A 24,116-nucleotide genomic window follows, 5' to 3' on the forward strand; every position below is an offset into this window, starting at 1 on the left:
TTGTTTTGGGGATTCTTAATGCTGAGCAGTCCATAAGCACCACTCTAATTCCAGTGCAGACTGGTCTGCAGACGAAGATCATCACTCATCAATGCAGGGTAGCCCTGGTCAGGACGCTCCAGTCTAACTGGGGGTGACAGTACAGGAAAGCAGGTGTAGGGTTTTCATGCAGGAGTGTTGGACTCATATAAGCCCAGAGATCCATGGATACTGCACAGGAGGACCTTTCTACTTACATGGACCTAATTGCAAAGTTGAGGCCTTAAAGGAGAAATGCTGTAAGCTCCCCATCCTGGCACACCCTGCCTTGGATGTGGCTTGTACCTCATAGTACAGGGTGGAGGGGTACAGTGGTTTGTGTAGGTAAGTAGCCCAACAAGCCCTGTGCACAACACCAAAACCAAAAAAGGGGTGTTCTTGGGAGGAGAGGGGGAGGGGAAGCTTTCTTAGACATGCTTCCTTCGAAGCTTTATTACTGAAGGATAAGACTGTTGGCATGTCAGGTCTGTTCTGAATTTCATTCATCTGCCTTCCTGGGTGAATACAGGAGTCAGCTGTGGGGGGATGAGTTTCTTGACAGAGTTGGGGATTAAAATATCTGCTTGCGTATGTCAAGAATTTAAGTAGTAGGTCATCCAGGTATAGCATTATGCTTAAGGTGGGTTCAAGTGTTTCTCATTGGTGCTGGTGAAAGGCTGCTCTCTCCTGCAAGTGAAGCAAGTCTGCGTGAACTGTGGCAATCCTTGCTCCTCCCATCACATCCTGCCACATCGTGGAAGCTGAGAGAGCTGAAAGGGGCACACAGCTGCTGTGAAGGAGCAGAATTTCTGCGCTGGAGACAGAGCATGCAGTGCCGTTCGGTGAAGATGAGATAAACACTACACGCGGCTGTCTGCCCGGGGTGTTGGGGCTGTTTCTTTGTTCCAGTTGATGTTTGGGGCTGCTGGAGATGAGTGTTTCAACTGAATCTCTGTCCTGCACTGGGCTTGCTGTGATGCTGGTAGGATGAGGTGTAGTTCCTGGGATCACTGCTACAGTGAGGGACTGGGTGCTGGGCTTGTTCCGCCCTAAAAGGCAGGAATAGTAAGAGCTGCCAGAGGCTGCTGTTTCAGGAGCAGCACCCAATGCTGTCCCCCTGGGCTAGCAGTGTCTGTGAGAGCCTGCCAAGGCAAGGCAGGGTTGCACTCAACCCCTGAAGTGGCTGTGTGCATGTGTGACACAGTCTGCTGCTCTGGCAGTGCTCTCAGGGAAAGGGAAGGGCTCTGTGTGGAAGCGGTTGTGTTTTCTTCTCTATTGGTGTGATCGTAGCCAAGCACTGGGAAGGAAAGAGGGACTTTGACTATGGAAGGGGCAGGAGACTGGATGCTTTGAACCCTGCTCCCAGTGGATTTTGACAGTGTCAATTGACAGTGTTTCCTGCACTACATAAAAAAGGTGTTAAAGTGCTTGCTTAATGCTCCTCTGGAGATGTTATGCAGCTTTTCTCTATGAAACACACTCACTGTCCATGAATCTGCTGCCTGAACATAGTGTCTGGTGCATTAGTGACAAGGAAAACAGCAGCCAGTATGCCAGGATCTGTCCTTGGAGCCCTGCACTGCTTTACTGCTGATTTCGTTGCATTTTTCATAACCATGCTCTGCAGCTTCCTCACACATGGGAACATCTGAAAACCAACATTTAAGATGTGGGTTAATGACTGCATAGATCAATTTTGATTGACCTTAAATCATTAAGTTAATATTAACAAATATCACAACTTGGCATCCCAACAATAGGGTCTAATCCTTGTCTTAATTATGCTGATTTGTAATTAGTCGCATAAAGCATCTCTTGTGAACTAAAAGGATAGAACTGGCTTTTAAGATGAAGGATAAGTCCTACAATAAAAGCAGAGCAGAAAGCCTTGGTATTGTACCCTGTTCTCTGTATTTTAGACTGCTATGAACTTGTCAAAATGAAATGTGGAAAGTCAGAAATTCAGCTTATTACCTTCAAGGATGGGATAACTGCATGCCCTGGGTGAGGTCACTGGTTGAAGTTTTGCCAGGTACAACAGGAACCATTGCCAAGCAGCTAACAGCATTATCTCTGCTAAGTGTAAGGGAGCCCTTCCAGCCCACTAGAACCAGTGTCAAAACCTGGTTTTCTTTTTCACGGTATGGTGTAAAATGAGCAGAAGCCCTGGTGTCATGGAGTCCTGCCTCCTCCTATTGCATGTGGCCTATGATGACAGACGTCTTCAGAGAACTTGTGAACTCCACCTTGAAGGGGTTCAGCTTTTCTGTCCCATATGACTTTGAGTGAAAGGGAGACCATACTTGAGTTACTCTGAGAGTTATCAAAGCTCTAGCTTCATGGCTGTTTTTCTGCCTGTATTTTCTTTCACTAGCATTAACCCTTTAGTACACGGGAGGTGCTGCCCTCTGAGGTGTGTGGCCATGACAGTGTAATCGGCACCACCTCAGTGCTGCCAGTGAGGCGAACTCCCTCCCTCTCTCTCTCCATCTTTCGTCCCAGAGGGGTCTATGCTACTGCAGCCCCGGCTGATAAGAAGGCTGAGGAGGGTCATTCCCCAAAATTCAGTGCTGGGAAGCCTCTTGTGATGCTGAATGAACTTTATCACCGTGAACAGCTGCTGACAGCTGCTCGCCTCTGCAGTGAGCTCTGTGTGTGCTCTGTGGGGAGTCTGGTGGTCACACATCTCTTTGGGGTCCTGCTGGCCTCAGGGGCACAGCATCCACTACCTGTGGGGTGTTTCATTCTCTCTAGAGGAGACTGCAACCTGCCACCTCCCTCCAGCTCCACTGAGGAGCCTCATCCTTCTCCCCCTGCCAGCCCCCCTCTGGCTCCATAGGTAAATCAGGGTGGGGTTCTTTGGCCTTTTTTTTTTTCTTTTCCCCAGATGGGAATTAATTCAGGGCATTTCCTGTTTTGCTTTTTTGTTTGTTTGGTTTTGGTTTTTTGTTTGTTTGTTTGTTTTGGGGTTTTTTTGTTTTTTTGTTTTTCATTTCCAAGTTCAAGGAGCAATGTGTGGTTAACACAGAGAGGTATGTCTCTGGAGATTCAGTGCTGTCTTCATTAGTGGTGAGACGCTGGAACAGGTTGTCCAGAGAAGTTGTGGATCTCCCAGCTCTGGAGGTGTTCAAGGCCAGGTTGGATGGGGCTCTGAGCAGCCTGATCTTGTGGAAGGTGTCCTTGCCCATGGTTGGAGCTTCAAGATTCCATTCCAATCCAAGCAATTCTATGATTTTGTGATTAACAAAAGCCCAAATCCTGACACTGCTGCCTCTTGGGCTGATCCGATTGCTCATTGCCAGCCGGAGCATGATGAATAATACAACACACAAACCGAGGCTGCTTCCTCACGGATACATAATTTAACAGCATCAGAGAAGGGCTTTCGGCTGAGCCGCTTGCCGCACTCCTGCCCCTCCCCTGGTGCGGTGTGTACTCCCGCTCCCCTCAGCGTTCTGCTTCCCCACAATTGCCAGGCCTTAGGTGGAATTGTGCCACAAGGAAACGGGAGCACAGGGGGTGGGGGGGGGGGGGGGGAGGCCTGCCTCCATGGCAACAGAGCGGTGCGGCCCAGCCTACTCGCGGGCGCCAGAGCCCAGCAGGAGGCGGCGTTTGTCCCTCGGGAGGCGGCGTTTGTTCCTCGGGGGGTGGTGTTTGTCCCTCGGGAGGCGGCGTTTGTCCCTCGGGAGGCGGCGTTTGTCCCTCGGGAGCCGCCGTGGCGCTGTGCGGTTCCGCCGCTGCCACGGCAACCGCAACGCCCGGCGGTGGCAGCAGCTCCTCGTCCCCGGCCGGGAGCAGCGGCGCCGGCGTGTCCCAGGGGAGCAGGGAATGCTGGTGAGGACGTTCCCCACTGCCTCGCGTGGAGTTCGGGTTCGTGGATCTGTGTATGCGTGTATGTTTTAGTGCAGGACAAAGAGACAGAAATCCATCGCTCTGTCGCGCCTTTTGTTGTGACTGTGCCTGACCGTAATCGCGTAGAGATGTTACTAAGTCGTGCAGATCAAATGGTCACAGCGCACACCCTCCACAGACACACCCCAAGTAGAGCAGAAGCAGGTGTAAATGAAGATTTGAGATTTTTCTGAATACTTTTGGTCCCTCTTAATGCTGAATCCCTTTACTTCATAATATCCAAAATAGAATAGGAGCTGATTCAGGATTTTCTGGTGTCCCTAAGGCACCAGAAGGACATAGCATAAGAAGGATATGGAACTGTTGGAACAAGTCCAGAGGAGGCCACGAGGTTGGTAAGAGGTCGGGAGCACCTCCCCTGTGGAGACAGACCGGAAAGGTTGGGGCTGCTCAGCCTGGAGAAAAGGAGATTGTGTGGGAACCTCATTACAACCTTCCAGTACCTGAAGGGACCCATAGGGAAGCCGGAGAGGGGCTCCTTGTCACGAACTGCAGTGGCAGGACAAGGGGAAATAAGTACAGACTGAAAGAGGGGAAGTTTAGGCTAGATAAAAGGAAGAAATTCTTTACTGTGAGGGTGTTGAGACCCTGGAACAGATTGCCAGGGAGACGGTGGATGCCCCATCATGGAAAGTGTTGAAGGCCAGGCTGGATGGGGCTTTGAGCAACCTGGTCTAGTGGGAGGCGTTCCTGCCCATGGCAGGGGGAGTTGGGACTAGATGATGTTAAGGTCCATTCCAACCCCTTAACATTCTATGATTCTATGAAACAAGTCATTGAATTGGAAGTTCTCTCTTCAGCCATGGCTACTTTATCTTACAACAGAAGAAGTTGATTTTTATGCTGCTCCCCATTATTACACTTCACCTAAATAAATTAAGCAGCATGTTCAATGTGTTTGTATTGAGTGCCGCAGACTGATGTGAACATATTTTTTTAAAGGCACAATTCAACTGAGCAGCTTTTGTATCTGCTTATCATACTAATGAAATCACAGAGAAATAGTTCTTTTGTGCTGAATATGCACTAGAGCAAAGTAATCTCCATTAAGATCCATTGGCATCACCCAAACCAACGGTATTTGTTAAGGAAGGGGCATTTCCCAGCAAAAATCATTACGGGTTATATGAGGTGCTGCAGGAAAAACATGATGGAAATAGATACAGTGTGGAAAGCCAAGGCAACAGTCTGAATGAGCTCTTGAAATTTAAATTCTGAGAAATCTAGTGTGAATGAGTGATTCCAGTGGCAAGTGGTAGCTAAAAGGAAGTGAAAAAACTGACAGATTTTCTTGAACAACATATGGATCAGAGAAAACAAAGAGCTTTTAAAAGTTTCCGTACAAACCATTTTGCAGCAAATGCCCAGCTTTATTACAACTGTAAACCAAATCTTGACTAATCTTTGAGGCTTAAAAGAACATCACTCTTTACCAGCATAAAATACTGAGTTCTAAAGAGCAGAGCTGGTGTTCCTGAGAATAAATAACTGAGAACTCAGAGATGCTCATCAGAACTCAAAACAAAAGCTTGGAAGAATTTAAGCAACATCTGCTGGATGAAGGGGTTTTTACAAAATGCATAGATGGATTTGACAGTTCAGGTGCAACCCTTGTTGATTCTCTGATTCTGTGATTCTTGTCTGGAAGGGCAGGATGGTCATACAGCAAGAGTTTGCTGTTCTAGGGCAAACCAGAGTCAGAGCTCTCCCTTACAACCCATATTGTCTTGCCACGTCATCACAGAATGTTAAGGGGTTGGAATGGACCTCATCAAATTGTGACCTTCGTGCCATGGGCAGGGACACCTTCTGCTAGACCAGGTTGCTCAAAGCACCATCCAACCTGGTCTTGAAGACTTTCAGGAATGGGGCAGCCACAGTTTCCCTGGGAAACCTGTTCCAGTGACTTACCACCAAAACAGCAAAGAATTTCATCCTAATATCTAACCTAAAATTCCCCTCTTTCAATTTGTACCCATTACTCCTTGTTCTGTCACAACAGTCATGATCTTTGGTCTATTGAAAATGACACAGAGTAATTCTCCTAGAGACACATAGAAGTGGCACCTTCCAGCCTACAGCAGATGGTACAAAAAGAACAGGAATGTTGAATAATTGATGTTTTCTTCTTCTGTGCTGCTTTTATAAAAAGTAATAAATTATTGAAGAATGATGAAGGGCTAAAGCTATAAACAGAGCAGAATCAGCTCTCTAGGCTTGTGAGTGTGTCTGCATCTTTAAACTTTTGCATCTTAGATGCCTTGTACTGAGAGAGCTGAGCTGAGGGGCAGCAGGCAGTCAGCCTGAAGCACCAAGCACTGGCAATTAAGCAGTCCTTCAGGAGCTGGTGGCAGCTGTGTGCTATGCAGTACAAAGATTTTTTATAAGATTCAGTCCTTTAAAAGACTCAGTCCTGCTCATCTTCAGTCTTGTCATGAGCATGATTATATCTAGCCTGATTAACATGTTAATGAGTGTTTAAAGTTATACTGGATTTAAACAAGTTAAGGTATAAGCAAGGTAAGATACAAGCAAGAAGTTGTAGCACTTCTAGCTAACATAAAATGGTGGTCTCTTTGTCCAAGCCCAAGGCTAACTGTTAAGAGATCATGAGTTCTTGTTTAAGCTCTGTCAGAGACATTAAATTCCCTTGAATTGCTTTAACTCAAACTTTCTTCCAGTAGCCAGAGCTGGAAAGGCCAAAACCAGTCATGTTTGTGAGCCATTGGTGATCCTTAGTCCTGAGGTGGCACTGTCTAACATGCTTGTATTAATACTGCTCACAAGTTGGATGGGGGTGTCACTACAGTTTGAAAATGTTTTATTCCTTCTCCTTTTTGTAGTATTACTCTAACACATCATCAAAATGAGTGAAAAGGAAGCTCAAGGAGATGTGGGTGATTCAACAGAAAATGCAGAATATGAGGATGATTTTGAAAAAGACCTAACTGATGAAGAAGAAAAACAAAACCCTGGTGAAAAGGAGGTATTTGTTACGTTAAATACTAGTGGTGTTATTTAGGAGACAAAATTTAGTAATATTTGGAATCATACAAATTCAGTATAGCTTGAAATGTGTAGGTGCATTCACTGAATTTTGACAAGAAAAGTTATTTGGATTTATAGTGAAAAACATTTCAGTAAACTGATTAGTTTGGTTCTAATATCTGTCAAGCAAAAAATTCAGTGTTCACTGAAAATGTTACTTTTTTTTCAAAAGTACTTCTGTGTTCCATTAACTGTTTGTATAACACCCATTGCAGTTTTATGCTGTCACTAATCACTTTACTGATTAGTTAAACTTTGTGTGAATGTGAACATGAAGAAAATGAAGAGACTTGTTAGTGCCAAAAAAGCTGTTAGTTATGATGTGCACTATTTGACAACCTGGTTTAGAATGCAGATAGTTTGTACTCCTCTTCTCTCTCACTGTTTCTTTCCTCTTTCTTTGATAACTCTTCTGTTGAGAGAAAAGACTAGTTTATTTTATTTTTTTTAGAATCCTGAAGAAAAGGAAGAGGATGTTGAAGCAAAAATTCGTAAAACATCAGACAGCTTTCAGGAAGACAATGAAGAAATGAAAGAAAATCTAGATCAGCCTTCAGAGGAAGATGTAAATGTGAAAGTATTATACTCTAATGAAAAGTATTTGCAATCTGGGGCAGATAGTGAACAGGACGACCATGAATCTGATGCTGAGAGAGAAAGCTCTATCCAGGAATCCAAGCTGGAAAATGAGCAGGAACTGGATGAGGGAGAGGATGAAGAAATAAAGCGTTACGTCTTGGAAAAGATTGAAGAAGCCAACAAAGAGCTGGAAAATCAGGCTCCTGTGCATGGAAAAAGAGAACGGAAGTTAAAATTTGTGGATGAGGTGGATCTTCATCCAAATGGTGCTGAAGTTGGTAACACTGACCTTGTAAGAGGAGACGTTTCAGATGGGCTGTCTCAGCTGAATATTTCTGACAAAGGACAGAAACACACATCACTTTCAGAACGTGCTGGCTCAGGTGAGGAGAAGACAAATGGTAAAGTTCTAATCGAAATAGATGGAAAGTTTGAACTCTTAAGTTTATGTGATATTGAAAGCTAGGGCATTTTAGCCCCAATAAGTGTTTATTTTACAGATATTGAAACTCAACAGACTTCAGAACCCACTGACGCTCAAGGGAAAGAAATGCCTCCATCTGACTCTAACCAGCAGCCAGATTCTGCTTTGAATGGTGCAAAAAATCTGGGAAAACAGAAGACTGAGTCTGCAGACGTACCTGCGAAAAGCTCCACTTACACTCTTACTCCCAGACAAAAAGAATTAAGGAAGCAGATAGAACTGAAGAAAGAAACACTGAGGAGACGGGTAAATATATAGAGAAAAGTAAATCACAGTGACCATCCTGTTCCTCTGCTTCACAAAGACCATGTGCTCAGGGTATTTACACCTTGATAAAACACCTTGATAAAAGAGGCAGCAATAATAGTTGCAGTAGTAATAATAACAACAATAATAAAAACAACAATTCTCTGGGGTTTATATAGAATCTTTCAAAGCTCCTTTCCCAGAGTGGCATAGGACCATGCCTTGCTCAGAGGAGAAATGAAGTGTTTATTTAATGCATCCTTCATAAATGGGCCTTCTTCTGTTACAGTTTTCTGACTGCTTTTGCTTCTTGGCTCTCTCTCTACCTGTAGGTTCTCTTACAGTCCTACAGTTTATGGAATGTAGCACATGGTGTCACATCTGCACATATTATACTGCAGTGCAGGAATTTTATATGAACCACAGTAAGGCTGGGGCACATCTGGGTACTGAAGAAGTATGGATTGGGCAATTATCACACGGGAGAGTGCTCAGTCATAATATAACATTTACATAGTAGAGTGACTGTAAGAACCCTTTTAATTCTTTCTCAGCTCATTACACAGAAAAAAAAAATACAATAGAGAGTCAGCCTCTGATAGCTGTAATGAGAACTTCAGAAATCTTTACCAGAGAGTTAAAAAATGTTGATGTTTTTTTCTTCTTTTTGCATTATAATGATACAATTACAAAAAGGTAACTTGTTATGTGAGTTACTCTATAAAAGCAGCCTGAAACATCTGCCATTTTTCTCTGCCATGATGTACTAATTAAGCTGGCTAAGTAGCTTCCAAGGTTACTTTCTATCTGTGGAAAGAGCTCTAGCCTGCTTTATTTGAAAAGGTTGCTGAGGCTCAGCTTAGTAACGAGGGGAATGAAATCTGATGAGGAATTGAAGTGGTTTTTTTGTGCACACAAGATTAGATCTCTTGAAAACATGCTCTGTATATTAAATGTAAAATGTAGGGTGGTGAGGGGAAGGAAGGTTATTTTCCTAACAGTGTGTGCTAAATTTTTTCCTTTCTTGGCTGACTTATGGAAAAGTAAGCATGTGTTACCTTATTTCTTCATTCTGGAATTGAATTCTTCCATTCTGTGATGGATTTCACAGACATTAAACATTTCTTGACTTTACTAGAATCTATCTGCTTCATTTTGGTGGCGTTTCTTTCATTCCAGTAAATTAGAAGTGGTAAGTTGGAGGATATAAGGAAGTTGTATGTAGGTGGGAGGAAGATCATCTATTTGCAAGATCAGATTTCTCGAAGTATTGAAATGAGTTGGCATTATAGCTTTTGTGTCAAGGAGAGTAAATCCTGGTAAAAAATGTCTTAATTAGCTTTCTGGAGCATTAATTGAAACTTTTTCTCTTCCTTGTAGATACTTATCCTTAGCTAAAATGTAATTAATAAGTAAAAGAAACTTTTCTCAATTTTGTAAATATAAATTTGTGCACTTGAAAAAAGCCTGAAGCTATTAATATTCCTTAAGTCAATTCATTGCAACTTCATGTCCAAAAAAGGTCCTCATAAATAAGGTAGTGCCTGCAATCCATGTGTTGCCAAATATCCTTTAGGGTTCAGTGGTCCATCAAGCCAGAGAGCTGCATTTATTTTTAAAATGTATCCATTTAAAGTGATTCTAAGCTAACTAGAGATATTGGGCAGACTTAATTTTAAGAGTTTTTGCCTGATGCTATTTGAATGTCTGTTAGTCAAGAGGTGTCATGGAAATGGAGGTAATCACAAAAAGGGCTAGACTGAAAGTGTCTGAATATATCACAAGCAGAAGTGCTCCAAGCAACTTCTTCCTAAATGTTGTATCAGCTGTGATGCAGTTTTTGAGTATTCTTGTTTCATCTGTATTTTAGTGTGTGTCTCACACAATTCAAATGGCTTATTTATTGCCTGCAACACTCTTTGCAGATTAGGATCATTCTCTTAAAAACCAAGTTTATTCAGTTTTCTTTCCACCTAAGGAAGAAGAAAAGAACAAGGAACTAGAAGAAATGAGGAAAAGACAGAACGAAATAGTTTTTAAAGCATGGTTACAAAAGAAGAAAGAACAGCTTCAACAAGAAAAGCGAATTCGTCGTGCAAAGCGGCTGGAAGAGCTGAGGCTCAAAGTAAGGTCTCCCTAATCTGGAACTGGGATTTGTGGTGCTCTTGTTAAATAGGAAAGCCAAATTCTAAACCTGCCTTCTTAGCTAAATGTGTGAAAATTTACAGCAATGGGAAATGTTCTTGTTACATTGTTTTCAGCGAAGAGGTAGACCTGCAGGTTTATGATTGATCTGTTTAGCAGAGTGGCTTGCAGTGTAGAAGCAGCACACATGAATTTAACTATAAAATCACAGGGGATACAGTGATGTTCCCATATACCAGGAGAAGGCCTTGATTGAGCCCTGAGTGAGCAAGCAGCGAGAAGACTACTTGGAGTGTGTTTCTTGCCATCAGAACTTGTTAGTAAGCAGTTAATGCACATGACCCAATCAAAACCTGGAGATTCAGATGCTGTTCTAAAGAAAAATCTAAATTCAGTACTTTTTTTAACATGGTGCTTTGAATGCTTGCTCATGTATATATTCTATGCCAGATTAGCATATGCTCTAGTGTGTTTATGAAGTGTATTTCATGGAGGGAAGATGCCAGCAGAATACAAAAAAACCCTATTATAATGAGATTTACTTATTATTTACTGATAACCCTTGTGTATACATGTCTTTTTATTAATTAGGAGGTGCACAGGGATCCAGAAGAAGCCTACAGTTTATGGCTTAAAAAAAAACACCAACAATACGTGAGAGAAAGACGGATAGAAGTCTTGAGACGCCAAACTGAAGAAGTGGCCTTTTATCCAAGCCCAGAGGATTGTGACAGAGCTTTTAGAGAGTGAGTGGGGTCATTCCTAAGAGACCACATTTGAAACTTCTGTAGTCTGTAATCTCAAACTGTAGCTGTTTTATGGTATATCTTTGCTACAGAAGTCCTCATTGTTTTGGAGGGGGATTTTTTTCATATGAATATGCCCTTTTAAACTTACACCCTAAAAAAATACATCAGCTCCTTGATGTTGTTTGTTCACTGCTCTGAAATTATTTGTCAGAACCTGAGAGGAAAAGAGTGAATTACTTTTGCTAAAAAAGGGATCTTCTCCTCTAACCCTTTTTGCCAGTTCTGGAGCGACCTTGGGTTGATTCAGTCCATGAAATGAGCATAAAGCTAATCCAGTTTAACAAAAGGGGGGAGGTAAAGGTGTGTACAGAAGGAGAGGAATTGGGGTGGGAAAGTAGTGCTTCCTGTGTTTGGGTATGGCAGGCTTTTAGACTGTCTCAGCTATGACACCCAACTTCACCCTACGAGACACGGTGGGCCACAGTTAAGTGGGGGACAAATCTCCTTTGAATGGATAATGTAAAGCTTGAAATTACAACTGCCAGTACTTCTGGTCCTCTTTCTCTCTCCACAGATGGCTGAGAAGGAAGAGAGAAGAGAAACAAGCAGCAGAACTAGCTGCTAAAGAGAGAGCAAGGCAGCTTAGATTAGAAGCCAGAAGAGCAAAACAAATGCGGAACATCCACTATATTTAATTCAGAGCCCAAATTCTTTTGTTTCTCAGATCATTACAGTTGAAAATTTGATGTAGCCAGAGTTCTTGGTGACAGTCTTCTTAATTTTTATGGCTTGAGTTTTTGTCCTTTACAGCTACTGACTTTTTGTGGTGTTTTTAAAGCTTTCAAGCAAGTTTAACAATTACCTTCAGTGACAATGATTTTATTATCTATTTATTTGTAATTTAGTCAAAAAGCCTGCTTTAATGCATAACTCAGGGATCTTCTTGGTTTAACCAAATCAAAATGAGTGCAAGATGTATAAATGAGGGTGGCAGATACACATTCCCTTCTTTAAAAGGCACTTTATACTCATCATGGATTCCTGGATGCAGGCTATTGTGTAGAATGTTAAATTTTTGGTGGATTAATATTGCTGTTTGATACTGCTAGTGATTGACTGTGCAAGGTGTTATATTGTTGGAAAATGATGTTTCTTGTACCATGTCCTATTGATCCATTGACCAGCTCTAGACCAGAGGACTGTGTTCTTTTAGGTTTCTGGAAAGTGGTGATTGAAGACTAATGTGTAGGTGATCATGCAACAGGTTTTGAAACTTACTTCTGTGAGTCATATTCAGTAGCTCTCTATTCCACAGAATTAAAAGCTTGTGCAAATTATGACCTTTTTCCAGTAGTAAGGAAGCTAGGATCCTTATATAAATGTCAATGTTTATTATAATAAATCTACCAAAGTACATGGCCTTACCCAGCTAAATTGTGAACTCTTGATAGAGATCATGCCAAAATCTCATGAAATCATGAAGTTAGTGAACGAAGAAGAGCATTCTGTCCAGCTGTATGCCCCAATGGATGTCATGATCCTGGCATTGCTTTTAAATTTTTCAGCATTCACAGTGTATTCTGGGAGCACTGCAGTAGACAGAAGTGTAGTAGATGCAAAGCTGATTTGTTGGTAGTTATTTTTCTTGGTTATTTCTGGGGCTAGTTACAGGCATATTGAGAGCGTTGGTGTTGGACTGGAGGCTGCTCTGTTGCAGCTTTTGCCAGCATAGAGAGCAAGCATGGACACAGAATGAAAATTTCACATGCTCATGGGACACATAAGTAACAGGTGACTTCCTCCTCCCAGTACCTTTCCCTGACACCAAAGGCACAAAGAGCTTTTTGTGTCTAGCAAGCAAATTCAGGAGGAACGCTTGCAAAGGTTCACACACACCATCTCCCTCATTGTACAAAACTACAAAAGAGATGCTTCTCAGTGCCTCACACCAGCAGAGTGAAGAGTTTTACAATTCAATGTCATTTAGTTCCGTTTATGTTACAGAGAAATCTGGGTCAGAAATGTGATTTCATTAAATCCAGAATTACAGCTTGAAAGCAAGCAAAGGAAGTTTATTGTAGCTTTCTTCATGTAAACCAAATCAGAAGCAGCAACAGCAAGAACTTACAGCTTACATATTCTGATCCTGGGTATGAGATTCAAAAGAAAACTGGGTAAAAGCAACCATTTCAGAAACCTTCTCCCTAAACTAGACAGCTTCATATGGTAAATTTGGGGGTCAAACTAAGAAACTTAAATAGGCTTCTGTGGATTTAGCAGATTGTCTCCTAAAAGTTCTCTTCAAACCTATGTAAAGAACTTCAAATCTACATCAAGATTATAAAGTCATACAAGTAAAAAAATACTTTTTTTTTACCAGTACCTATGCAAACTTAGTGCTTGTCTTCACCTTCCCATAATACTCAGGAAGACCTTGGGCAAGGACTGAGTCCTAATGCCAGGCCAGGATTCAATGCTGTGTACTAAAGAAGTATGTCAGTCTGCCCTTGCTGAGGATCAGCTATGCAGCAACTTCACTCTAGAAGCTGAAACAATGGAAAAGCCATTATTTCAGCTCTATGGCAACACAAGAAAAACCTGACCCCACAGAGTTTTCTAAAACCCACTTGAAAGCAGTTACTACTTATATATTATAGCTAGAGTTCATTCAAGCTTTATCTCCTTGACAGGAGGGCTGACATTGCATATACTCTTGCTTTCAGAACTTACAGATATGAAGAATCATTGCACATACTCCTTTTTATAACTAAATTTAAAAGGTAGAACATAGACTTGAGGGCTGGCTGTTCGTTACCTTGGCTAAACTTAAAAACCATTTACCATTACTTTAAATTTAGACATAACTGATCAGCACTTCATTTGCTTTGGTATGGTAACACTTCTGTCTCCCTCTAAAGGGAAATTCATTAAGATTTGCTAATAAGACTATAAATGTCAAATAGTCAAGAGCATCTCTATGCTCTATAAATTAGACCAGCATAATGTTTTTCGTCTTGCCTTTGTATAAGAAAATAAGCAGCTTTCCCCACTGAGAAGTGGTAGAAGCATCCCAGAGACTATGGAAATCCTGTCAATCCGTAACTTCAAGAGGTAGAGAAGCAGAAACTGAATAATTTCCAATGCCAAACCCACCCGTTACGGAAAAAGGACAAAGGGAAGCCTGCTGAACATCAACTAGTGTAATTCTTCAGAAAGAATGCAGGTGCACCTTCCTTGGCTGGGCTTTTAAAGGGCTATCAGCTCTCCTTGACAGTGATTGCAACAATTGAAGGTGACATCTTCATATCTTGTATATGGGTGAAACCTTCCAATACTTTTCTTTGTGGAAAGGAAAGAAGATGGAGAAGTCTCAGAAAAAGAAACTTCTGTTGATGTTTCTGGATGTGCAGCTGGATCCAGTACACGTAGCATCTAAGGATGGAGAAATTGACACTGAAAATACTTTTATACAATTTAATGTGCTTTTTCTTTCTCTTAAGAGCTAGGATTTCTGCTCAAAAGCCATTTGTCATCTTTTTTCCAACGTGAAAATGAAACATCTGTTTACCCAGAACTTTAATATAAAGATTAACATGCATCAAGAGCTCTTACCATTTCAGCCATTTTCTCAGCAGGGGTATTGCAAAACTCCACAGCTGTTGAAGTCTTTTTTGGACTGTTAGTGCCAACATTTCCTAGAAGATGTGAGCTTACAGCTTTGGCTAGCTTACAATTCACAGCTGCTAGCTCTGTTGTAGTGTAAGGCTGGGCACTAGGATAGTATGTCTGTTGTCTCCCCCACTGAAGAGACACCATGAGCTCCTCCAGCAGCCTGTGCAGAAAGAAAAGAAGCACTGCTAGTGGGGTGTGTATATTCTATATTGTATAACCAGCACCCAGCATACTTCAGAGGAATCATCTCTTCCCAAGGCTTACTGCATAAGCTAAACCTTAAACCAAAGAAATGGACCAAAAAAAGTGTTTAAGAACAAGGAGACAAATGGGCTATTCTCCAAGCCAAGGCCTCACCAACACAGGTGATTAATCCCGGGAACACTTATTTGACATCTGGCAGAATAAGCACTATAAAGTTCATGTAGGTAGAAGAATCACTTCTTTGATATTTTGCAAGGAAACAGAGAAGACTTGAAGTCAAGTCAGTAAGTGATTAAAGAAAGAAAGCCTGAGGATGTGAGGGATGTCAGTTCCATAGTTTATTACCCTTAAGACCTCAGACCTCTAGAGAATGAAGCAAGTACTCTATTACTTTTGCTCTTTCAGCTCTAAGACTGGAGAGTGACCATACTATACATCAGCATTAATTGATTTTTGTGGAATATCAGAGGAAGAAGGGAAAGTTATTTGATTCTCCTCTAGCCTAAAATAAACTGACAAAAATGAAGTTTGCACAGAGGTAATCTGGATTGGAAAAATCATACTTGTGTGTATCAATCATCTCTTGACGGAACTGATCACGTTCATTCAGCAAGTCCTGGATTGCACTTTGTGCATCCCTGGTTTGGCGCTGAAGAATTGCTCTGGTATTGGTCAGTTCATCAGCCATCACCCTGCAAAGGAAATCTCCAGTCAGTAGTGCAAGTGAACAGCTTGAAAGTCAATTTTTCTACTACAGACCATAATTTGTCTGCTCAAACTGTCTGCTGTTCTCTGTCCCCTCTCCCATGCAGAGCCTATATCAACCTAATAAGGAATAATTTCTGTTCAACTACAGCCAACACCAGTGCAAGATTATGTTTTGACTGAGTTTAAACAATCTTAGGTCACTTAATATAAATCTAATAACAGACATTTCAAAACACCTTGAGAAAGTGTACATTGACAAGGTTCCTGTGAAAGAAAAAGCTAAATACATTTTTCTTTTATTAACAATTCTCACAAGTATGTTGTAATCACGTCTGTTCACTCTTCTCTAAAAATGGAAGCTATGGCTGTAGACTGCATTCATTTACCTCTTTGCCCTACCCAGGGGCTATCACCAGATGCCAGATATGAGTGTTTAAGAGCTACAAAGGAGACAGCTGTTGTCACATTTGCTATACCATGAGGCTTGGCACTACCCCTCCAACAGGCATTTCAAATGCCTGTGATATTCCAAATGCAAAAACCAGAATAACATTTTAAATAACCACCAGTTAGAAATAGGAGATAAAAATGAACCAGAATGTTACAATATTGAAGAGTGTTACTTCAACCACACTGCTGAGACTCACAGCTCTGATGTCAGAGCTCCTCATAATGTTAAAAACCCTCCAAGTTTACCTAGTAACTCTTGCTAAGACTTACAATTACTGTTACACCCCATATGTTACACAAGTTACCATTCACCCCATATGCTGAAACTTCTCCAGCAAATTAAAGGGAGGAGACTGTATTCTATTGCCATTTTCTTCAAGCAGGTCTTTTATGATATGCATTAAGCATCATAATTCAGTCAATTATATCCAAGTATAGTAGAAAATTAAAAGTCCTAGAACACTATTTACAGATCTGGTAAGACAACTAAGCAAGTTTAAAGTCACTGTCAAATAGGATTTTGACTTTCAGACCTGCTTTTATGGTTAAAGAAGTAACAGTAATGTCCTGAGCAGTAACACAGCCAGTGTTTAATAAAGAGGTCGCCCTACTCTTTCTTCTATAGCAGATCGCCAACTCACTATAAGCAGAGCTCCTAAACACATCAGCTTCTTCTCAAATTGATGACTGTACCATTCTTGAGGGGTGGGGGTAAAAATCAACCAACTACCTAACTAAGAAAAGTCAGATGCCTTAGAAGACATTTTTATACCCTAAACTGCATGCATTTTAATCAAAATTAAGAGCTTCTCTTACTTTCTTGACAAGAGCTGTAGTTGACATTTTAGAAGGGCTAGGACTCACTGTATTAGCTCTGAAAAGCAGGACTATTCAATTTACAAGGAGCTTACTTTCTTTATACCTTTCCTGTATTCTCAGATTTCACAGTAGGTATCGCTATGGCTCTTGTGGCTGTCCTCTGCATATGAAACCACACTGCAATGAGTGTATGTGATGAAAGACTGAAGGAGAATGCTGATAGGACAGCTCCATAAGAGCGAATACCTGCTTGCTAGGAACTTGCTTCTCCACACATCACATTGTATAGACATGCGCTCCAACTGCTCCGACAACTGAGCCATATTCCGGCCCAGGACTTCGTTTTCTAGGATGAGCTGGTTCTTCTCACGAGCCATCCGTTCAAAGTGATACTGCAGATCATCCCCAACAGAAGCAACAAGTAATTTCTTCAACTCCCGATTGACCTAGAATTAGACCAGACCCTCTTGTAACTATCTATAGAGAATAAACACTCTTGAGAATGCAGTGCAACTTATTGCAAATTGCTAACAGTAAACTGTCTTTCTCTTTCCAGAATGGGACGTGTCCAGGCAAGCATAAACATTTGAGCCTAATGTACATCCAACACCTTCTGGTTTAAATTCTCACAGTCAAAGAGGAAGAATGAAAGCCTACTGCAGGAAACAAAGTTTCAGTAGTATTCAGCTCCTGAATCAGTAAGATAACAAAGGGTAAGACAAGACATCCACACGTGTATGAAGTAGGAAATTATAGTCAACCTTTCTACGGTTGGCATAACACTTTCCATTTAGAGATTAAGGAGCAAAGTCTTTCCTCATGAAAGATTCATTTCTCTGCAGCTATCTAATGTGTTTCTCCTAGCTAAGTCTTTGACTCTTTCATCTGTTGTCAGAGAAGCAGCACTGGAATACTTTGATGTACTTCTATTCTATATCTTAGCTGGTAAGTTCAAAAGGGAACGTATTTATTTCAAGGCTAAAGTGTCATAGCAGTTCTCTTTCCTCACATTCACAAACTGCTTCTACAAACCAAAACAGTTCAGCTGTGGGAGAGAAAACACCTTTAACTTCTTACCTCGGTTTGTATACGCAGCTGATTAGAGAGACCTTCTTTATCTTGTAACAACCGCTTTTCTGAATTCTTTAGCTTTTCAAGTGCGTTTTTCAGCTCTATCTGTTCTTTCTTGGGATCTGTGGCTCCATCTGACTCATGGAATGTGTCTCCTTTATGTCCCACAGATTTAGCTACCTTAGCATTTTTAGTTGGAACAGCATGGGTGATGGCTGCTTTGGGGACTAATATTCTAATAGCTTCAATCTCTACTGATTTATCTGCATGTACTTTCCCCAGCTGCAGAACTCCAGGACTCAGGGAAGAAGCTGTCTTTTTATGGGGGCTGTGGTGGATGTGATGGCTTGCAGTGTTGGCTCCAGTGATTACTTCCACTGCTCCAGCTGTTTGCTCTGTTTCCATGCCATCTCCAGGTCCTCGAATGGGTGCTGAGGCATCATCAACTGAAATTTAGAAATTGTGGAGGAAAAGTTTACCACCTTTCACTTGGTTATAGCATCACTGTAAGTCTTCCCTTAATTTATGCACTTCAGAGTTGGAGATTTTAATTGTACACTGCATGTGTCAAATAGTCCATTGCAACAGTGATTATCAAGCATAAGTCAGAAAATCATAGAATGGTTTGGACTGGAAGGGACCTTCAAGATTATCCTGTTACAACACCCCTGCTGTAAGCAGGGTCACCTTCCACTAGACCAGGTTGCTCAGGGCCCTGTCCAACCTGTTCTTGAACACTTCCAGGGATGGGGCATCCACAACTTCCCTGGGAGCCTGTTCCAGTGTCTCACCACCCTCACAGTAAGCCCTTACTCAAATGTGCACTGCTCATTAACAACAGCAGTACAAGACACAAACACTGATCTGAATTGCATTTATTTTAATTTGCTGCTGCCATACAAGATTAAATGCAGACACAAAAAAGAACTTTCCTGGAAAAAAAACTTCTTGACAACATTACTTATGGACTGAAAACAAAATCAGGTTTTGGGAGCTGGCAGAATCAGAGCAGTTTCATTTAAAAAGCAAGAAGAAAATGAAAAACAGCTATTACCCAGACAGCTACTGACACCTTAAGAAGTTTAGCAGACTTTTAAGTACTAACAGATTTTAGCTGCCCTAGTGAAGGTTTTAGAAAAGCCAACAACCCAGTCCCGCTCCACTTCTGAACTACAGACTCCAGCATTCCCAGTAATGCTACATTCTGCTCTATAGTCCCCAATATACATGACATTTACTGAAATTAATTTTATTTAAGTCCACTAAGTTTTCAGCTGAATGAATTATTGTAGTACTGTTTCCTCACAATGGGTGAGAGATACAAAGTTTCTGAGGGCATGGCTACACATTCTGCTTTTTTTTCTCATACCGAAGGCAGTAATGTGAGCTTGCGTCTTCTATCCAAATATTAATGGATTTCAAAAATGCTGTAATAACACCATTAATTGCCTTACTTTCAAGTTTGCTGAATCAGTACCAACAGGTTCTAAATACCAGAGGAGGCTGTCAGACAAGTGTACAGACAGATCACAGTACCAGTGACAATCTTATTTTTCAGTATCAAGCTGGATTAGAAAAACTACATTCAATTGCTGTTCCATCCAGGCAGCTCTGGTTTTCACTGCAATAATGAAGTCACAGAACTACTTCCTCATAGCTACATAAAAGGAGTAAGTTTAAATGAAAGGAGCCTGGTATACAGTGTAACTCTGATGTTTAGAATTCCAGTTAAAGTACTTTTTAAATCCAGTCTGCTTAGATGTCATATGAACAACCTACCTTTTTCTAGAGATGTCATTTTCTCTTTAGCAGTCAGCTCTTCCTAACCAGGTAAGTCTGAGGAAGAAATAAGGAGAGGGGGAAAAAAAAGTCTTTAGCAAGGTAACTGCAGCAGTTAATCTTGGATTATCCTGTTTTCTAGTAAAACCTCAAAATTCCAGTTCAGTAGCACAGTGAAAAAAAACACATCAAAACAAACGGGGAAAACACAAAATTATAAAAACTACACCAAAACACGCAGAGTTAAAAGGAGAAGATTGTGAGTCTTCTGGCACTTGTGTCTTTTTTTCACCAAGAGCTGCACTTTAACTCCTTTGCATTGCTCCTCATCTTGTTTAGTTTCCATTCCTCTTTTTTTTTCTAGTCTCCCTCCCTCCTTTTTTCAGTGAACCCCCATCTTACACTTTCAAAGTCTGTAACACTCCCACAGTACAACTGCATGACCGTGCCAAGATAACCTAAAATAATCCCAGAACCACAAGAAAAAGAAATCCCACACTGTGCTTCAAGCATATGAAGAGGTGAGGAGGAAACAGTGGCAGCTGCACAATTCCTTCAGTCCTGCTTGCTGAAACAACCTTTTTGATAGGGCCAATTCTCAGTCAAAGAAGGAGTCAGTGCCCTGAGGGGGTGCACATGGTTAATTTAACTAACAACAAATGCTGACCTCCAGTTTGGCCCAAACCACCATCCTGGCCATTTTCTCCCTTACCCACCATAGGTATTGGCCATTGCCTCATTCACAGAGCCATCCACTCTCAATTATACAAGTCACTCATCCCTCTTTTCTAGGGTCTAAGTTCCTTTGAGATCAGTACACTCCTATCTTATTTGGCTGGCTTTTTTTCCCCTGAAAAAAGGGATTCTCCCCATTATTCAAGGAAGATCCCCAGGACCCTTGCTTCCTTTCCCTGTAACAATAACTGAAATGGTTTAACTACAGCTTTTTAACTTCCATTGCAGCAACTCTCTGCCCTAAAAACAAAATGGCAGCAGTGAGCACACTGCTACTTTCGGGTTTCTAGACTAAAGATTTGTTTTGTGTCAGGCAGGTTTATCTTTTGTGATTAACAGAAGGACCTTTTCGTCCTTGAGCTTTCTCAAACTACAGATACAAAGATGTCTCACCATCTGTTGCTTCTACAACTGGAGTTGTGTGTTTCCTTACTTAATAGCATTAGCTGTTAATCACCACTGCTGTTCGTTCCTTCTGACTCAGGATCTCTATTTACTTGATGAGAACGAGGAGGATAAAAGCATAGCTGCTCAGGAAGAGGCAAGAATACTCAACGAAAGACTGATTAGGAGCATTTGGGCTTATCTGCTCCATCAGACAAGCCCTGCCGGTGATCCTCCTCCTTCGGAGTTCACGCTACAATCTGGCCAGTTACGTGCGGGAGCACTGCAAGCCTCCCAACATGTCCCCTCCTCCTCCCTCTCCCTCACTGCTTGCATCATTACCTCTCAGGACGCCGAGCCCCGCAGGATCCAGGGCCTCGCACAGCCACTGCCCGCCCAGCTCCCCGGGCCCCCTGCCCCGGCCCCGACAGACCGGCCCGCAGCAGCGATGTCACGACAGCCCCCACTGTTGTCACCTCGGCGGCTTCCGCGTCCGGCGGCGGGCGGGGCGCCCCGCGTGTCGTGTCCGCTCCCGCCCAATCGCGGGCCCGGGCGTGGCGCTTCGGTTGCCGGGGCAGGGGCGGGCCGGGCATCGCCGTCGCGGCCGTCATCATCCTCATTACCGTCATCGCCATGGTGAGCGGGGACACGGGGCCGGGGACAGCGGCGGTTCCGCGGGCAGAGCCCCTCCGGGCCGCGGGAGGGACGCGCCCGGCTCCGCCCGGCCCTCGGCTGAGGGGCCCGCGGGGCGCAGCCGGGGGTGTTTGAAGGGGCCGTTCGGGCTCGTTGGTGCCCGGCTGTTGGGAAGCTGCTGCTGCTGCCCGCCCCGGAGCCGCCCTGAGTTGGGAATAGACTGCGCCAGGAGCTCGGGACACCGGGCGGGAAGGCAGTGGTGCATTTGGAAGAGACAATACGTTTCAGGTGCCACAGTCTTTATTCTTGACTGGATCTGCTGTGTAGTAATGCAGGGCAGACGACAGGATGCCATTGCAGGGGCAGTAATAAGAAAAATCCAGTTTGCATTTTAATCTCCAGGAGGGTGGTTGGGCACTGGAACAGGCTCCCCAGGGAATTGGTCAGAGTTCGAGAAGTGTTTGGACAATGCTCTCACACATAGGGAGTGACTCTGGAGGCTGCCACGCGCAGGGCCTGAGTTCTACTCGACGGTCCTTGTGGTTCCCTTTCATCATAGCATACTCTGTGGTTATAATGAAACTCAGCTGGGTCCCCGTTGCCCAAGATGGTGTGCAACCCCAGTGTTATAGAGCTGATTAAAAAATCAACAGTTTTGAGCTGCATTTTGTACTCAAACTCATATGCAGGACACATGCAGTAGCCAGGGACGTGTGCCTGTGGGTGGGTCCATCCTTACACACCTGTCCTCAGCACCTCAGATTTTCCCCAGCCCCTCCAGCTGCTTATTTTGCACCTTGCTTTTGGAGCATTAACTAAAGATCACTATTTGCCACTTACATAGAAATGCCACTGTTTGTTTTCAGATGAAGGGGTTACAAGTGTTCTGTTTAATCCAGGTAAAACTGTAAATTTCAATTCCCCGTATTCAGTCGGCAGAAGTCCTGCTTTGTGAGTTGTACCTTAGGTAAAGCATTTGCTTTGTTTACATTGATTGTCACTGAGTTTGACATGTTTCTAACCTCCTTTTATTTCTGAGGTGACACCAACTTAACTTCATTAAGCAGTTCGAAACTTTATAGCAACCTCTAACAAAATGTTTCATGGCATATTTGTTTAATTTCTTGTGAAAAGTCTTCAGTGATAGGAACTACATGATCAATTGTCATAATTTCATTGCATGATGATTTTTATAGGTTGCTGAGTTTTTTCCTGTTCTATTCTGTGCTGGAAATGATACCAGTGATTATTTGTTCTGTTCTTTGTGGTTAAAGATATTCCATTTTGTCTTTTATTTGTAGAAGTACTTGAAGATTTTAACTTTGCCCTTTCCTCTTTTCACATTTTTCTTCCGTAAACAAATTCTGTTCTCTTAATAGTTTTCTTCTGGTAACTGTGGTTTTAAAATGTAGTCATTTTCCACTCTGCCTGCAGTTTTCTCTGAATGTGGTGTTTAACCTGCAGGTTTCTTCCCAGCTACATTGTGTTCCACTGCTGCTGAACAGAGCAAAATATTTGTTTCTTGTGTCTCACATCTTCATATTGTCAAAGTTAACATATTTGTTTTTTTCCTGAACTGTTTTGCACTCTCACTACAACCTAAAATATATCAGATTTCCTGTGATCTGGCCAATTTCTCCCCTCATATTTGAATTTTTATTGTAATACTTTGCATTTGTTTCTATAGAATTTTCATATTATCATGCTGATTTCTACTTCTAAGATGCCTGTAATCTTTCCCACACCTTAGTTGTCAGCCCAGATTCTGGAAGTGTGCTTTCTCAGTGTCATTTTCAGAGTAGTAAGAAAAATCTGCAATAAAGCAGGTGCATGGCAGATCATTGTGGAGCACCATCTGACTCCCAGTTGGTCAGGGAAGTATTCCTCATTACATCTTCTTATGATAGATGTAACTGCTCTTTAGTTTAGGCCACAATGCCTTATTCAGTTTATCAGATTCTCAGGTGTCAGATTAAAAGCCTTATCAGTTGCCTTTTTGTCACAACTGTGGCTTCTCCCTTGCTCACTGTGTCAGGAAAAGATTTCTTCTTGACAAATTTTTATGTTATTGTTGTCTTAGATGTTCAATAACTAGCTATGTAATAACTGGTTCCATTATCTCCCCAAACACTGCCTCTCTTGCTCTTCTCCTGTGCCCTTGAAGTGTAGGACCTTTCTTCTCTGGCTTTGAAGTGTTACAGAGTCCTGTTGGTTTCTGTCATACTTCAAAACCCACTAATTTTTCCCCTCATATACCCTGCATTGTGGCAGTTCCCTAAAATGCATTAAGAATAATTTGGCAGCTGGGAGGTGATGGGAGAACAGATGTTTGGGAATGAGTGCTGCTCATGTGGACACAGGATCCTGGGAAAGGGCTGAGTTATGTGACTGTTGGATGCCATGATTTTATGCACCTGACCCATCTTACAGCTGTTCAGAACATCTTTTCCCAGGAGCAAAGTCAGAATATGAAAGATGTC

At 42.3% G+C, this 24,116-nt stretch overlaps 3 protein-coding genes across 7 annotated transcripts in view; 2 read left to right on the plus strand and 1 right to left on the minus strand.

Moving 5' to 3' along the window:
* The first annotated feature begins 3,738 nt into the window (after positions 1–3,738).
* On the plus strand, positions 3,739–12,605 carry CCDC181 (coiled-coil domain containing 181). The gene is given in 6 exon segments (XM_058045484.1): positions 3,739–3,888; positions 6,774–6,916; positions 7,430–8,287; positions 10,266–10,412; positions 11,024–11,178; positions 11,756–12,605. Coding segments are annotated over 5 exon segments (1,401 nt in total). The 5' UTR covers positions 3,739–3,888; positions 6,774–6,796; the 3' UTR covers positions 11,877–12,605.
* A 627-nt stretch (positions 12,606–13,232) lies between these two features.
* On the minus strand, positions 13,233–21,502 carry BLZF1 (basic leucine zipper nuclear factor 1). 3 transcript variants are annotated; one of them, XM_058045486.1, is made up of 7 exons: positions 21,437–21,502; positions 19,885–19,941; positions 18,112–18,551; positions 17,281–17,480; positions 15,621–15,749; positions 14,794–15,013; positions 13,233–14,613 (listed from the first exon to the last, which is right to left on the minus strand). In XM_058045486.1, the coding sequence occupies exons 2-7, from the start codon at positions 19,901–19,903 to the stop codon at positions 14,428–14,430; spliced, it is 1,194 nt and encodes a 397-aa protein (XP_057901469.1). In that variant the 5' UTR covers positions 19,904–19,941; positions 21,437–21,502; the 3' UTR covers positions 13,233–14,427. The 3 variants fall into 3 exon arrangements, with proteins under 3 accessions (XP_057901469.1, XP_057901470.1, XP_057901468.1); XM_058045487.1 differs by having other exon boundaries at positions 21,480–21,498; XM_058045485.1 differs by lacking the exon at positions 21,437–21,502 and adding an exon at positions 21,346–21,425.
* Positions 18,556–24,116, plus strand: part of NME7 (NME/NM23 family member 7) — an 89,992-nt gene continuing 84,431 nt past the window's right edge. The window contains exon 1 of one of the 3 annotated variants that reach the window (XM_058045491.1): positions 18,556–18,611. Coding sequence is in view for 1 of the 3 variants with exons in the window: in XM_058045489.1 (XP_057901472.1) it covers positions 21,637–21,639 (3 nt within the window). In the remaining 2 variants the exon portion in view is untranslated. Of the gene's footprint in view, positions 18,612–21,552; positions 21,640–24,116 lie in introns of those variants that run through there. The other 2 variants (XM_058045490.1, XM_058045489.1) reach the window with 2 other exon arrangements.

Source organism: Melospiza georgiana, chromosome 2 (genome assembly GCF_028018845.1).
Source record: "Melospiza georgiana isolate bMelGeo1 chromosome 2, bMelGeo1.pri, whole genome shotgun sequence".
NCBI lineage: Eukaryota > Metazoa > Chordata > Aves > Passeriformes > Passerellidae > Melospiza > Melospiza georgiana.

Bases quoted from the DNA above. Each gene is read 5' to 3' on its own strand.
- BLZF1 (XM_058045486.1), bottom strand. The intron at 17,481-18,111 runs GTAAGAAGTTAA...GTCTAATTCTAG, and splicing joins AGCTGCGTATACAAACCGAG to GTCAATCGGGAGTTGAAGAA. The intron at 15,014-15,620 runs GTATGATTTTTC...CTTTCTGCACAG, and splicing joins GAGATGATTGATACACACAA to GCTGCTGGAGGAGCTCATGG.